At 41.7% G+C, this 16,332-nt stretch overlaps 1 protein-coding gene across 5 annotated transcripts in view; it reads left to right on the top strand.

Annotated features, from left to right (window-relative positions):
• Positions 1–16,332, top strand: part of HERC2 (HECT and RLD domain containing E3 ubiquitin protein ligase 2) — a 289,146-nt gene that overhangs the window by 153,247 nt on the left and 119,567 nt on the right. For 4 of the 5 annotated variants that reach the window (XR_003969350.1, XM_030317587.1, XM_030317588.1 and 1 more), the window contains 9 exons: positions 6,296–6,483; positions 7,577–7,769; positions 9,182–9,364; positions 11,507–11,688; positions 12,254–12,401; positions 12,480–12,676; positions 12,910–13,140; positions 14,009–14,147; positions 15,701–15,844. Coding sequence is in view for 4 of the 5 variants with exons in the window: in XM_030317587.1 (XP_030173447.1) it covers positions 6,296–6,483; positions 7,577–7,769; positions 9,182–9,364; positions 11,507–11,688; positions 12,254–12,401; positions 12,480–12,676; positions 12,910–13,140; positions 14,009–14,147; positions 15,701–15,844 (1,605 nt within the window). In the remaining variant the exon portion in view is untranslated. The remainder of the gene's footprint in view (positions 1–6,295; positions 6,484–7,576; positions 7,770–9,181; positions 9,365–11,506; positions 11,689–12,253; positions 12,402–12,479; positions 12,677–12,909; positions 13,141–14,008; positions 14,148–15,700; positions 15,845–16,332) is intronic. The other variant, XM_030317589.1, reaches the window with a different exon arrangement.

The following is a 16,332-nucleotide window of genomic DNA, read 5'->3' as shown; positions in this document are numbered from 1 at the left end:
TGTGGCTTACGTTATGCAGATTGTTGTGTTGATCCTCATATCAGTTTTCTGGGTGTACAAAATGGTTTGGTGCTTATCTAGCTACATTTCTGGAAGGAGAGAAGCAGAAAACTTTCAGCTGCTCTGCCATCTTGGCCTCTCTTCTCTTTCTTGGAGAACTTGCTATTCAAAACTTTTGCCCAGTTTTAAATTGAGGTATTTGTCTTTGTATTGTTGAGTTGTAGGAGTCCTTTACATAGTCTGGATACTAGACCATTATCAGTTATATGATATGAAGATATTTCCTCCCACTCTGTGGGTTGTGTTTTACGCTGATGCACAGAAATTTTAAATTTTGGTGAAGTCCAATTTGTCTGTTTTTCTTTTGTTTCTTGTGCTTTTGATGTCATGTTCAATAAACCATTGCCAAATCCCAGTTAATGGGGATGGCTCACTGTGTTTTCTTTTTTTAAGTTCATAGTTTTAGTTTTTATAGTTAAGTCTTTAGTCCATTTGTAGGCAATTCTTACTACGGTGTGAGGTAAGAACTCCTTTTACTTCTTTTTGTTATCCAGTTGTCCTAGTACTGTTTGTTGAAAAGACTTCTTTTCCCAAGGTCTTGGCCCCCTGTGAAATCATTTGACTATAGTTATTACAGTTTATTTCTAGACTCTCTATTTTGTTGGTCTGTATGTCTGTCATTATGTCAGTACCACATTGTTGTGAACACTAGCTTTGTGGTAAGTTTTGAAATAAAAAAGTAGTTTTCCAACTTTATTTTTCTTTCTCAAGATTATTTTAGCTATTTTGGGTCCTTAGCATTTCAGGAATTCAGGTCCATAGGAATTTCAGGCCTGGCTTTTCCATGTCTGGAAAAAAATAGCTATTGAGATTTTCTAGAGGTTGTATTGAATCTGTAGATTGTGTTAGGGAGTATTGGTATCTTAACAAATATTAAGTCTTTCTTTCCATGATCATGGGATGGCTTTATATTTATTTAGGTCTTCTTTCATTTCTTTGAACTGTATTTTATAGTTGTATTGTTATAGGGTAATGCTGGGCTCAGAGTGAGTTAGGATTTGTTGCATTCTATTCTATTTTTGGAGAGTTAGAGAATTGGTATTAAGTCTTCTTTAAAAGTTTGGTAGAATTCACCAGTTACGCCATCTGGCTCTGGGTTTTTCTTTGTTGAGAGGTTTTGATTACTGATTCAGTCTCTTTACTTATTCTAGGTCTACTCACATTTTCTATTTCTTCTTAACTCAGTTCAGATCATTTGGGTGTTTCTAGGAATTTATCCATTTCGTCTAGGTTAGCTAATTTGTTGTTGTATAGTTGTTCATATACTCTCTTACCGTTCTTTTTATTTCTGTAGAATCAGTAGTAATGTCCTCACTTTCATTTCTGGTTTTAGTTATTTGCATCTTGTCTCTTTTTTCTTAATCTACCTAAACGTTTGTCATTTTTTTGATATTTTCCAAAAAACTGACTTTTATTGATTCTATTGTTTTTTAATTATCTCTGCTGTAGTTTTTATTCTTTCTTTCTTTCTACTATGGGTATATTATTGTGTTCTTATTTTTCTAGTTCCTCCAGGTGTAGAGTTAAGTTACTGATTTGAGATTCTTCTTCATTTTTGTTAAGTTTATTTATTTTGAGAGAGAGAATGTGTGTATGCAAGTAGGGGAGAGGCAGAGAGAGAGAGAGAGAGAGAGAGAGAGAGAATTCTAAGCAGGCTGTGTACTGTCAGCGCAGAGCCCAGTGTGGGGGTCAAACTCACGAACCATGAAATTATGACTGGAGCTGAAATCAAGAGTTGGACTTTTAACCCACTGAGCCACCCAGGCACCCTCTTCTTTTTTCAATGTATGCCTTTGTAGATAACAATTTCCCCAATAGCACTGCTTTTTCTGCATCCTATAAGTTTTGGTATGTTGTGTTTTTGCTTTCATTCGTCTCAAAGTATTTTTTTTAATTTAAATTTTAGTTAATTAACATACAGTGCAATATTGGTTTCAAGAGTAGAATTCAGTGATCATTACTTATGTACAACACCTAGTGCTCATCACAAGTGCCCTCCTTAATACCCATCACCCGTCTAACCCATCTCTGACCCACCTCCCTCCATTAACTCTTAGTTTGTTCTCTATCATTAAGAGTCTCTTGTGGTTTGTTTCTCTCTTTCTTCTTTCCCTCCCTTCCCATATGTTCATCTGTTTTGTGTCTTAAATTCCACATATGAGTGAAATCATATGGTATTTGTTTCTCTCTCATAGACTTATTTTGCTTAGCGTAATATATTTTAGCTCCATCACATTGCTGCAAATGGCAAGATTTCATTCTTTTTGATGGCTGAGTAATATTTCAGTGTGTGTGTGTGTGTCTGTGTGTGTGTGTGTGAGAGAGAGAGAGAGAGAGAGAGAGAGAGAGAGAGAGTGAGAGCGAGAGAGAGTGTTTTTGTGTGTGTGTATACCACAGCTTCTTTATCCATTCATCAGTTGATGGACATTTGGGCTCTCTCCATAGTTTGGCTATTGTTGATAATGCTGTAAACATTGGGGTGCATGTACCCCTTCAAATCTGTATTTTTGTATTCTTTGGGTAAATAACGGTGCAATTGCTGGATTAGTAGGGTACTTCTATTTTTAGCTTTTTGAGGAACCTCCATACTGTTCTCCAGAGTGGCTGCACAAGTTTACATTCCCACCAGTAGTGTAGGAGGGTTCCCTTTTCTCCGCATCCTTACCCACACCTCTTGTTTAGCCATTCAGATAGGTGTGAAGTGGTATCTCATTGTTTTGATTTGTATTTCCCTGATGATGAGTAATGGTGAGCATTTTTTTCATGTGTCTGTTAGCCATCTGGATGTTTTTGGAAAAGTGTCTATTTACGTCTTCTGCCCATTTCTTAACTGGATTATTTGTATTTTGTGTGTTGAGTTTGATAAATTCTTTATAGATTTTGGGTACTAACAAAATTTCTCTCATGATTTTTTTTTACTTTGGGTGGTTAAGTGTTTGTAATTTAATTTCCATATACTTGTAAAATTTGTAGTATTCTTTTGTTATTTCCAGTTTCATTCTGTAGTTGTTGGAGAAGGTAATTGGTATGATTATAGTATATTTCAGTTTATTGAGACTTGTGGTCTAGTATACGGGCTATCCCGGAGAATGTTCCATGTACCCTTGAGAAGATTGTGTATCCTGCTTTTTTTCAGTTCTGTATATATGTGTGTCTATTAGATCTGATTGGTTTCTAATGTTTTTTGTGTGAACTGTGAAATACTTCAGCGTCAGTCTTCTAAGTCCAAGTGAAAAAGCAAGGCTTTCTTAAGCTCTTTGGTCTTCTCAATCTTTGTGTCCACATGACCCATTCAAAAATATGCATCAGTCTAGAAAACAGTCAGCCTCTATGAGTCATGCATCTGATTTCGTAAGACCTCATGAGTAATTAAAAAATGCTTTTAAAAAGTCTCAAACTTGTATTTCCACCTAGAAATTGCCTCTCTTTTTATATCATCTCCCTTTTTTCCAGAGGATCCAAATAGGTAAAAGTCATAGCACAAATTATTAATTATGGGGGCCTTTGTTAGGAGTTTAAATTTCAACCTTCCTCCTGGCTACAGAAAGCAAGGGAATTGTGTCCCATGAATACATATCTGTATTTACTGCTTTCCTTGATCAGGATTATTTTTCTTTAATATAAGATATTATAAGCAGGGTGCTTGGGTGGCTCAGTCAGTTGAGTGTCCAACTTCAGCTCAGGTCATGATCTCATGGTTCATGGGTTCAAGCCCTGCAACAGGCTGTGTGCTGACAGCTCAGAGCCTGGAACCTGCTTCGGATTCTTTGTCTTCCTCTCTCTCTGCCCTTCTCCTGCTCATGCTCTATCTCTCCCTCTCCCTCAAAAATAAATAAAAACATTAAGAAAAAAATTATAAGCACATAATACTTTATATTAACTTTATGTATGCATCAGATATCACAGCCACAAAATACAAAAGCACTTAAAAAAAGGTCCCCCTTTTTTTCTTATTGCAAATGTACTCAAATCCTTTGCAGTAAATTTGGCATTTATAGGGTTAGCATTATATCTGCCAGGGGAGCTCCTAGCTGGAATGTAACAGATGCCCTTTTTGAGGTCTCACTGAGGCACCATTGAGCTGGGCTGAAGAAAAGAATATTTTTTTTCCTAGTAAAACTGGGGAAAAGCTTTACTTTATCTAAAGCTTTACTCCAGCCCTAAGAATTGAATAACTGGTTTTTTTTAAATCCCTTTTGGAGGAGAGAGGATCACAGACTATGTACATTTTTGACCCACCCAAGCCCACCTTTGGGAATGTTTGGGCACCTTTTCCTCCCACTTGGAGGAGAGAACAAAGACTGAAGGAGTTACCAGGACTGTACTTTCCCCCCACCTCAAGTTAGCCAACAAGACCAAAAGCAGCCAGGGGATCCAGCACGCTCATTCCTGGGGTTAAATTCACTATTTTAAAATCCATTTGTAAATTTTACTTCTTGTAGCTGATGGTTCAGCTTCTGTTTTTTTTTTTTTTTTAATTTTTTTTTTTTTAACGTTTATTTATTTTTGAGACAGAGAGAGACAGAGCATGAACGGGGGAGGGTCAGAGAGAGGGAGACACAGAATCTGAAACAGGCTCCGGGCTCTGAGCTGTCAGCACAGAGCCCCACGCGGGGCTCGAACTCACGGACTGCAAGATCATGACCTGAGCCGAAGTCGGCTGCTTAACCTACTGAGCCACCCAGGCGCCCCACTTCTGTTTTATATTATGGATGATTTCATTGCCATCAAGGACTAAATATTCATCATACTCCACCCCTTCATTCTTCCTTTTACCAAACAATACTTACGCAATATTTCAGCTAGTCAAGGTTGTTCTAGAGATTCCTACTGCTGCCATCCCTGTGTCAGAGTCCCTAAGACCACGCCCAGATTCAGTGCTTTGTGAGAAGACCTTATCAGACTCCGGGTATAGTCACACTGAGGGCTAAGATTTACTACAGTGAAAGACTAGGAAGGAAAATCAGTGAAGGGAAGAGGCACATGGGAAAAGTCCGGGAGAAACTGACACGAGTCCTGTCCTAGTGGAGTCACACAGGATGAAGTTCATTCTCAGCAAAGAGTTGTTGATTGTACATGTGAAATGTTGTCTACCTGGGAAGCTCATGAGAGACTCAGCACCTAGGATTTGCACAGGGGCAGGTCATGTAGGCACCTCCTGGCATATACCCAAATTCTAGACCCCTAGAAGGAAGCAGGTTTAAGCAGAGACCACATTGTACAAATAGTTTAGGCACTGTGAGGCCTCTTATCAGGGAGGGGTGGGAGCCCTCCTGAGATCCAGGTTCCCAGAGGCCAGCTGAGGGCTACCTTGCAAGCCAGCCCTTTCTAAGGACAGTGGTATCAGGCCTGCTGTTCTTAGCTCTTTTCTGCATAGTATCATAATTAAAGTTTGTTAATTTCTCATTGTTAGACATTTAGGTGGTTATCCTTTGCTTTACTATTCTAATAAAACATGTGATGAGTATTTTTCTAACTTAATCATTTGCTTTTTTTGGAAGAGGGGGCATAATTCCTAGAAGTAGAGTAAATGTCTCTGTTGATCATTCTATATCTTTTATATCTTCTGATACTTTTCTTTAATTAAACATTTTTTTTAAAGTTTATTTATTTTGAGAGAGAGAGAGAGGGAGGGGCAGGGAAGGGCAGAGAGGGAGAAAGAGAGAATCCAAGCTGGCTCCACACTGTCAGTGCAGAGCCCTGATGTGGGGCTCGAACTCACGAACTATGAGACCATGACCTCAGCCGAAAATAGGAGTTGACTTCTTAACCAGCTGAACCACCCAGGTGCCCCTCTTCTGATATATATTTATATATTTGGTTCTCCTTTTATCTTTTTAAACTCTCATCAATAAATCTTTCATGGTACTTATTATATTGATAATACACTATACACTATAGATTCTTTAAAATTATTTTCATCAGTCCTTACTAATTTTTGAAAAAAAGTGTATTAAGGGGTGCATGGGTGGTTCAGTGGGTTAAGCACCTGACTTCAGCTCACGTCATGATCTCATGGTTCATGGGTTTGAGCCCTGCATCGGGCTCTATGTTGACAGCTCAGAGCCTGGAGCCTGCTTCAGTTTCTGTGTCTCCCTCTCTCTCTGCCCCTCCCCCATACTCTGTTTCTCTCTCTCAAAAATAAATAAACATTAAAAAAAATTTAAAAAGTGTATTAAGATTAGGATATTGTAACTACTTGTTGGCTCACCTGCTGTTTTTGATGCTCTGATAGGTCCTAGTTGTGATAATGTTGAAGAGGATATGAATGCTTCTGCCCGAGGAGCTTCTGCTACAGTTTTGGAAGAGACAAGAAAGGAAACGGCTCCTGTACAGCTGCCAGTTTCAGGGCCAGAACTGGCTGCCATGATGAAGATTGGAACCAGGGTCATGAGAGGCGTTGATTGGAAATGGGGTGATCAGGTACTCAGATTTGATTTTAAACACATTAGCCACACATTAGTCACCATCCTTACTTGCTTGCTCTTAGTGGGTGGAATTGGAATATATAACTATGTTAACTCAGGGCCTATGCAATTGACAGATGACGTAGTTGTGGATTCCTGGGCAGGTGAATAGAGTCAAAACAAGTAGAGAGTATCAGTGGCTGTAGGGGCACCTCAAGCAGGATCATGTATTTAAGGAGTCATGGCTGTTTTTAGAAAACTTACTAGCATGGGCTCAATTTGAGGAGGAGCCTAGAGTAGGAGCAGGAGTAAGCAGGAAAGAGTAGACTTCATCTTATTAATAGTGTTCTAAAAGCTGTGAGGCAGAAAAACCCAGGTGCTGAGAGGTGGTGGCCATGTGCCCAATTAAGTGCCCCAACCTAGCAGTTTCAGGTGTGCCAGCTGGGTGGTGGCCACCTCTCTGTTTCTCCTTGTGGCATATCACTCCCAAGCTTCTGTGAGGTCTCACAAGGAGAGATTGTGGGGACTGGTGTCTGTGTTATTACCGTAGTCACTAGCTAAGGATAGTGCTCACCCTCCTACAGTGTGGTAGCATTCTTGGCACCTCTAGGTTTTCTCAACCTCACTGTTAAGCATGGGTCTTACCAGAATCATTTCAGAAGTGTCCTAGAACAGGTAGCAGCATCCTAAAAACAGCTTTCACTCATAGACATGAGAGACGGAGTCTCCACTCTAGGTTCCAGAGAGAAAACTGAAGAACAAGAGGAAAACAGGAGATGCTGGTGCTTGTTTCAGGTTTCTGGTATTTTGAAGCCCAATGGAGGGATCGAGCCAAGGAATAGGGCATCAGGACTAGGCTGGAAAGCCTCATCTCTAATTGGTTTAGGGAGGATGCTGATTGATGCAATTCTTTTCCCACTTACCTCTTTGGTAAAGGAGCATAAGCCAGTTATTTCCTGATGTTTGATTTAAGGTGATGATGTGAGCTGTGCATGGTGCAGGTGGGTTTGGAGCAGTCTGTGGGCACAGTGACACAGCAGTCCTTACAGGCTTTGTGTGACAGAACAGGCGTGGGCCCTCTTAACTGATCTGTGTTTTGGCTTCCTCAGGATGGACCTCCTCCTGGTCTTGGGCGTGTGATTGGTGAACTTGGAGAGGACGGATGGATCAGGGTCCAGTGGGACACAGGCAGCACCAACTCCTACAGGATGGGGAAAGAAGGGAAGTATGACCTCAAGTTGGCGGAGCTGCCAGCCTCAACACAGCCCTCAGCAGAGGACTCGGACACAGAGGATGACTCTGGTGGGTGCCTTGGGGCTGTTTAGTCCGGAGCAGCTTGGCAAGTTGTGTGCTCATGCTAGCTGGCTGTCCTTTTCATCTGGAAGTGAGAACAGTGTGTCAGAACTCACCTGCAGACAGTGCTCTGTAGTTTTGGACTTGCCCCAGAGGTTCAGTTTAAATAAGCCCCAGGTAATTCTGATATAGGAGTTAAAAGCATGGCTCTGGTAACTGGCAGCCTAGCTGGATTTGACTCCCTTGCTCCCTTTGGGGACAGTCCAGTAAAGTTTGGCACTGTAGGGCTTGCTTGCTATGTCTTTACCTCTAGTGGACCTTCTCATTTGGCTCTGAGTCTCCTGTGTGAGGTAGTGAGTCAGTGCCTGGTGGACTAGGAGTAATGTGGAATTAGTCAGTACAGTATTACCTTAAGGAAACCAGAAATGAAAATTTGGAGTGAACCCAGAAAGTTAAATCCTATCTAAGTAAATCCAAGGTTGTGGGAGGAGGACTTCATGACATTCTCCAATGTGTCCAAAAGACTTTGGGATGTATGAATGAAACTTCCCATGGCTGGTCTTGGTGAGACTGTCCAGGAGGCCTGGGCTGATTCCTGGGGCTCAGGTGCTAGCTGTATGCACTGCATGGTCAGGCTTTGGAAGTCACTTGTATGGTCAGGAGAGGAAACCTAAGAGGCTGAGCTCAGTAGAAGATGGGTGGTATGGAGAGTGGAAAAGGCTCTGCTCCATCCATGTCACTTGTGGGGGCCCACGCCCCCTCAGATGTAAACAGATGATGCCTTGTGGAGCTGTTGGGAGTAACATATGTGAAACTTGGAGTTGTGCTTAGTTGGTCAGGGCTGGTTTTGTTATCACTGTGTCTGAGCACACGATGTCTAGGCCACTTGTCCCTCCTCCCAGTTCTCTGTCTGGGGTCTTCACTCAGACAAGTCAGAACCTGAGCAGAGCTGGCTAAGTGACAGAACTATAGCTTGGCTGTCACGTGCCCCCTTGTCAGAAAGTCAGTGGCTTTGACACATGAGCCTCTGCTTCCCCTCCATGGAACAGGCACTTCTATCTTCATCCAGGGCATAGCTAGCTCATCAGCAAGCAGTTTTTGACATTTGATAAGTTGTCTTTCTAAAAGAATAAATCCTTGTAATTGTTTTAGTGCTTCTGAGCCATATGTGGAGATAGCTTTAAAAAATTAAACTGTAATTTGGAAGGCTTATTTTCTTTGAGGAAGGTGGGGACAGAGATGATTACGGTGTTCAGTGTATTTTGAATTCTTTTCTTGTAAAGAGCTACTTCCCTTTCCACAGTAAAAATTGTGATATTAAATTCCTTAAAAAACTGTTATGAAATCCCTAAGTTACATGCAGGGATATTTTCCAGTTCTATTTGGGAATATAGCTTCTTATTTTGATACTTTTTTTCCAGAAGCTGAACAAATTGAAAGGAACATTCATCCCACTGCAATGATGCTTACCAGTACTGTTAATTTACTACAAACTCTTTGTCTCTCTGCTGGAGTCCATGCTGAGATCATGCAGAGTGAAGCCACCAAGACCCTGTGTGGACTGCTGCGAATGTTAGTGGAAAGTGGAACGACGGACAAGACATGTATGCAATGAATAGTTGTGGCCTACAGAGTACTGGGGCTATGAATTTGGTGTGTGTGTCAGTGAGTGTGAGCATGTGGGTGAGTGTGCATGTGTATTAGTGTCCTAGGGCCGCTGTAACAATTTACTGCAAACTTGGTTAGTTTGTTTGGGCTGCCACATCAAAGTACCATACACTTGGGTGGCCTAAATAATAGAAATTTTTTTCTCTGTGTTCTAGAGGCTAGAAGTTCAAGGTGTCAGCAGAGCTGGTTCTTTCTGAGGGCTGTGAGGGAAGGATCTGTTCTAGGCCTCTCCCCTACCTCCTGTAGTTTGCTGGCAATCTTTGACATTCTTTAGTTTGTAGATTACTGACCTCATATTTACCTGTGTGTGTTTGTCTCCAAATCTCACCTTTTTATAAGGTTACCAGTCATAATTGGATTAGGGACCCACCTTAACCTAGTTTAAGTTCTCCCAAACAAATTATATCTCCCCTGGACCCATTTCCAAATAAGGTCACATTCTAAGGTACTAGGGGTTAGGACTTCAACATACTGATTTTGGGAGGCAGGTAGGACACAGTTCACCCCATAATGGAGTTATGGAGACCACATTTTCCAACATCAAGGATTTTTGGAGACCAGAAGTCTAACATCAAGGTGTCAGCAGGGCTGTGTTCCCTGCAAAGACTTTAGAAGAGGATCCTTTCTGTCTCTTCCAGCTCTGGTACCTCCAGGGTATCTTAGCTTGAGGCCACAGGACTCCAGGCTCTGCCTCATTTTCACACAAAGGACTGCCCTGTGTCTCTTTATGTCCTTTTCTGCTTCTTTATAAGGACTTTCATTGGATTTAAGGTCCACTCTGATAAAATACAGTATTATATCAATCCTTACTTTAAGGAAGTACATCTGCAAAGAGTTTATTTTCAAATAAGGCCACATTCTGAGGTTTTGGATGAACATGAATTTTGGGGGATACAGTTCAACCCACTGAAATGTTTGCATGAAAATGTGAATATGTCTAAGTGTGGAGAGAAGGAGTTGATGGAGTGGGAGGAGTGAGTGTGTGTGTATGTGTGAGAGTGCTTGTGAGTATGGGAGAGTTTGTCTCTGAGTGAGACTGAGTATGTGAGTGGCTACAGGTGTGAGTGTGAAGTGGGGAAGGGAATGTGTGTGAGTAGCTGGGTGTGTTTGTGAGTGTGTGTCAGTATATCAGTGACTATGAAAATGAGTATGTGGGATTGTGGTAGGGTGTGACTGTGAAAGTTGATTGTGTGTGTGTGTGTGTGTGTGTGTGTGTGAGTGTAACTGAGTGCAGGCGTGAACTTGTGTCTGATGGCGGTGTCTCTGGAAGCCTAGAGAGTAGGAGGGCTGGGCCCTGGCAGGCGGGCCTCTGACAGGAAAGAGTGGAAGCCCCTGGGTACCCATGAGTGGAGACCTGGAAGCCAGGAGGAGCAGACAGGGTCAGTTGCGTCCGTCAAATTGGATAAACCTCACGAAAGCCTCCTAGTCTTGTTCTATTACTGCAGACTTATTAAACTTGGATTGGAAATTTATGGTGCAGATTAAGTATAAACAGGATCATGGGAGATATTTATTATTATTATTTTTAAAGTGTATTTATTTTTGAGAGAGAGAGAGAGCACATGTGTGCGCACATGTGTGCGCGTGAGCCAGGGAGGGGCAGAGAGAGAATCCCAAGCAGGCTCCGTGCTGTCAGCAAGGAGCCCTTTGTGGGCTCAAACTCATGAATTGTGAAATCATGACCTGAGCTGAAATCAGGAGTCAAACACTTCATCCACTGAGCCACCCAAGTGCCCTGATGATATATAACACGTGAGGTTTTAAAATATACAAGATGCACTCTAATAACTGCTGTTTGAATTGTGAATCATTTTCTTACTGCCTATAAATAATAAGTACATGAAACTCCTTAATTGGTTTGAGCTACTCATGTACTTTGAAGGTTTTAAAAGTGTTGTAAAATGTTCCTTTAGTAGGGTTTTCTCTCACTCCTCTCATTTTGAATTAGTGAAATTGTAGTATATTTGTAAAGTAGGCTATTATCGAGCATAACACGGTAAGTACATTAAAAGTGTAGATTGTGCTGAGTATTTATTTCTAGAAATTTGGTGCCAAGCTGGTTTGTTTCACTGTGGCAGCTTCCCCAAACAGGCTGGTCTGCCGGGAGCAGCACCGGAGCTGGTGCACGTTGGGCTTTGTGCGGAGCATTGCACTCACGCCACACATGTGTGCTGCCCTCAGCTCCCCACAGTGGATTGCCCTGCTCATGAAGGTTGTGGAGGGACATGCACCTTTCACTGCTGCCTCACTGCAGCGACAGGTAATTGTGCTGCTGGGCTGATGCTGTTCAGTGTGAATTTTGAAACTGTGCAATCCCCTTAAGAGGTGGCATCAAGATACCAATTCTCCCAGTCATCATAATTAGGTGCCTGTACTCAATGAGTGCAGAAAAGAACTGGAACTAACCCAAAGTAGATTTTCTAGTGCAAGGGGCTGAAGTCCTTGATTATTTTAAATTGATTTTAGGTTGCTAAACTGTAGTTGACTTGCTTTTCTTTGAAGTGATAAATCCTACCAGCTTCTCTTATCTGCTTCATAGGAGTTGTAGTATAATTGTCTTCAGAAGAATTAAGCTGAAAAGAATTATTTTTTAATTAAGTGAATATCTGCATCTGTAGTGTAGCTTTTTCCAACTCCTGATAATCTATATCATTAATCAACTTGGGTGTAATTATCTGGTTGTAAAATAATGGATATCTGAATTTTCACATGATTAATTGCATTAGAGGGACAAAAAAAGAAAATAAAAATCTGTTATCTCTTAACGTAAAACCACAGATTATGGTTTTCTTTAATGTTTGCCGTTTTAAATTGCCTTTTGTCAGATCTTAGCTGTGCATTTACTGCAAGCAGTGCTTCCATCATGGGACAAGATCGAAAGGGCAAGGGACATGAAATGCCTTGTGGAAAAGCTGTTTGGTTTCTTGGGCAGCTTGCTCACCACCTGTTCTTCAGATATCCCGTTCCTCAGAGGTGGGCCTCTCTCCTTACTTGTGTCCTGGTTCAGTGAGCAGGGCACCATGTAGCTCCTCTCTCACATGTCTCTTTCAGAATCTACTCTGAGGCGGCGGAGGGCACGCCCACAGGCCTCTCTGACTGCCACTCATAGCAGCACCTTGGCAGAAGAGGTGGTGGCACTGCTCCGCACACTCCACTCCCTTGGTCAGTGGAACGGCCTCATAAACAAGTACATCAACTCTCAGCTCCACTCTGTCACCCGCAGCTGCACAGGAAAGCCACCAGAGGGGGTGGGTGCCGCGTTTTCATATCTGTTAGTTTTTCTTTGTAGAATGTTGATTTCACTTTTAAATTATCTTTTGAAATGACATGTATTTTGTTTAAAGATATTTTAAACCATATTGTGGTGGAAATAACTATTGAAGAAACTAGTATAAAAATGAACTTGGCTTAGTTATAAATGTGTAAGAAACAGGCAGCACCCTTGGCTGTCTTCTTCAAACTAGCTGTCTGTCTGCATTAGGCCCTGTTAGAGGATTACTTTCCTGACTCCGAAAACCCAGAGGTGGGGGGCCTCATGGCAGTCCTAGCTGTGATCGGAGGCATCGATGGTCGCCTGCGCCTGGGGGGACAAGTCATGCATGATGAGTTTGGAGAAGGCACGGTGACTCGCATCACCCCAAAGGGCAGGATCACTGTACAGTTCTCAGACATGCGGATGTGTCGCGTTTGCCCATTGAATCAGCTCAAACCAGTAGGTGAACTTGTATTCAGTTACTTGGTAATAAGGCAGAGGAGTTTTATGCTGGAACTAAGTGCTAACATTAGTGCTAGAATGAACTTGATTCTTGTAGTTAGTGCATGCTGTCTAGGAAACTATGCAACCTGAGGAAAGCCATATGTTTATCTTCCCTTGTTTGCTTTGTGTCTGTGATAAATAGGGCCTGGTCTCATGGTGTTACACAAATTACTAGTTCATGTCTTATTTTAGCCCCCAAAGACATAAAAGGGTGTTAGCAACATAGAAGTTACTGGTAATTATGTTTGTTAGTTTTAATTATCTTAAAATGTAAATTTATGAAATCTGACTTTTATTGAACAACTCAACTTTTAAAGAAACCTAAAAGTGATTCCTTAAAAAAATGACCTTTCTTCGTAAATGCTTATTTATTGTGTTGAGTGACATGACTTATGTAGCAGCTGCTGTCATCTTAAATCTGTGAATTAAGGATGTATAGGGAAAGAGAGTCACTTATATTATTTTGATGTAATCTAAGTATAACCTGACTATATTTCTATAAAATACTGTTTTTGATTTATAAATGAATACATGCATGTTGTAGAAAATTTGTAATGCATAGAAAATGCCTAAAGAGATAATCATCACCAGCCTGACATAATTATTATTGATAAGTTGTTAAAAAAGTAATTTAGGTTATGTTTACTATACATATAAATCTCTATTTTATCTTTAATGGAATATTTTAAAATTATTTTCAGATATAAAAAGACTTACGATATGTATATTTTAGAATTAAGATTCATGGTTTGATAATTTTTAGAACATTTCATTTGCTCATTTCATTGGATGGACTTTGAAGGTTTCTATCTTCTTGCTTTAGCTCCCTGCTGTGGCATTCAGTGTCACCAACCTCCCCTTCACAGAGCCTATGCTATCTGTCTGGGCTCAATTGGTAAACCTTGCTGGAAGCAAACTGGAAAAACACAAAGTAAAGAAGTCACCTAAACCGGGTTTTGCAGGTCAGTACATGGTACTTCTTGGTGAAACAACTACAATCTTAACTGGTATTGCTTGGACAATGTCATTTTGTGAGAGCAAGTTCCTGTGACTGTCAAAGTCTTTGGGTTTCAATGGATTGACTATTTGTTGAGTTATAGTGGACATGAAAGCTTGAATGTGGTGATGAGAGTGTATAGTACCAAGAATGACACCATGGGGAGAGAGGCGTCTGAAGAATCCCTAGGTTCCCCCCTACCCCTGCGCCATGCTCCCCGACTTTCCAGTGCCAGCATTTATTCTGAACAAACCTTTTGAAGAAGAATCTGTGTTTTCGCCCCCCCCCCCCCCCCCCCCCCCCCCGTTAACCCTCTAGCCATGGCTCTTTAGTTCAGTTGCCTTTTAGGAGCTTTGCTTCTGGCCTCATCAATGCCAGACCCAGTAAGGCCTGCATGTTTAGACCTGCCTTGCTTCATATCTATAGACGTTGGGCTAAAACAAAGGTCACCTGTGCTTAAAGCCTTCCTTCCTTTGGTCTGGAATACTGCTCCCTTAATTTTCCTTACGTTGCCACTTGCATGTTCTTTGAAGAGTTCTTCTCCTTGACTATTCTTTGCACATTGGAAATCCTTGTGAGTTTCTCCATAACTTTTGGCTCATTGTGTCCACTCTTACTGAGCTTTTTCACCCATTTCTCCCCATTCCTGTGATTGCTGCTGCAACATTTATGATAGTGATCACCTTTAACTCTGAATATCCAGTTCACATTTCTGGCTGGAGGGCCATGTGCATGTATACCACAGCATGTTCAGAATTCCGCTAACCTTATCCCTTAGTCACTCTTTCTCTTCACAGTGAATAAACCTGGCTGCCAGGCAGTCAGGCTTGATGCCTGAGAGGCACCTGTGATCCTCCATCCCCTTCCATCCTATGTTGCTGTTGGCTGTGTTGCCTTCTGTGGCCTCTGACATGCCCTGCTGGAACACTGTTGCCACAACTATAATCCGGCTGTACTTGTGGTCTGCCTACACTTTGTGGCAGCTTAGTTTCCTCCTCAGTTGGCTGTCAGGCACCACTGCAGTCATTTGTTTAGATAAGACTCCAGGGAGTGCCATGATCTTGTTGAGTTAGAGAACTGTATGTTGTGACTATCAGACAAAATCATCCTGGAGGAGTGTTGGCAAGAAAAGGTGAAGATATTTTGTTTGTGACATAGATATCTGGTTGAAATTTTAGCAATATGGGAAACATTGATTATACTAATAATAACTGACATGGATCTAACTTTGTTAAACCATTTAATTCTCACCCTAATCCATCAAGGTAGCTGCGTGGGCAGCAGGAAAAGGGGAAGACCCAGGGGAGGTAGAGGATACTTATCCAGAAAGGCAAGTCCTTCATTATTGACAGTATTTGGCATGTCCAGCTAATTCCTACAGGGCAGGGCATTGTTTGTGCCACTTTACAGGCATGGCACTGTGGTGCAGGAAGCAGAGCACTTTCCCTAAGGCCACACAGCTGGTGAGGAGAAGAGCCCAAGCAAGGTGTGCCGTTCCTGAGTCCTTTTCTCCCACAGGACAAGTAGACCTGGAGCTGCTGAGGTGCCAGCAGTTAAAACTGTACATCCTGAAGGCGGGCCGTGCGCTGCTTTCACACCAGGACCAGCTTAGGCAGATCTTGTCTCAGCCGGCTGTTCAGGAGGTCACAGCTGCTCATACAGGTATCTTTTTAAGGAAGCTGTTATAGATATGTAAGGAATGCAGGTACTCCCATAGAAAACAGGCAAAAGACATGAGCAAGTAGTCCATAAAAAGGGAAATAGAGATGGTTTTTAAATGCATGAGAAAGATGTGTAACCTGGCCAGAAATTGATGAAGTGCAAATGACAGTGTCATAATCTTATAAGACAAAAGATCCATCGTTCCGTCTTTTATGCCTACCCCCAGAAGACACCTTATCACTTGACACAAAAGCAATTCTGTCACCTCCATGGCCTTCCTTTTTCAAATACACTTATACCTCTCTAGTAGACTTATCATCCTGAATATCAGACCTTACCATACAGGTCCCTGCCACAGCTCTAAGTCAGTCTTATGTTTCACCCTGGTATTCAAGGCATTCTATCACATTCAAGGATCTGATGGGAAGGGAGGGAAAACAGTAAAACAGTGGTGTCCTGCTTTGTTAAAGTGTGGCTCATGGACCAGT

Source organism: Lynx canadensis, chromosome B3 (genome assembly GCF_007474595.2).
Source record: "Lynx canadensis isolate LIC74 chromosome B3, mLynCan4.pri.v2, whole genome shotgun sequence".
NCBI classification, from domain to species: domain Eukaryota; kingdom Metazoa; phylum Chordata; class Mammalia; order Carnivora; family Felidae; genus Lynx; species Lynx canadensis.
This window is presented reverse-complemented; position numbering and strand designations above follow the sequence as displayed.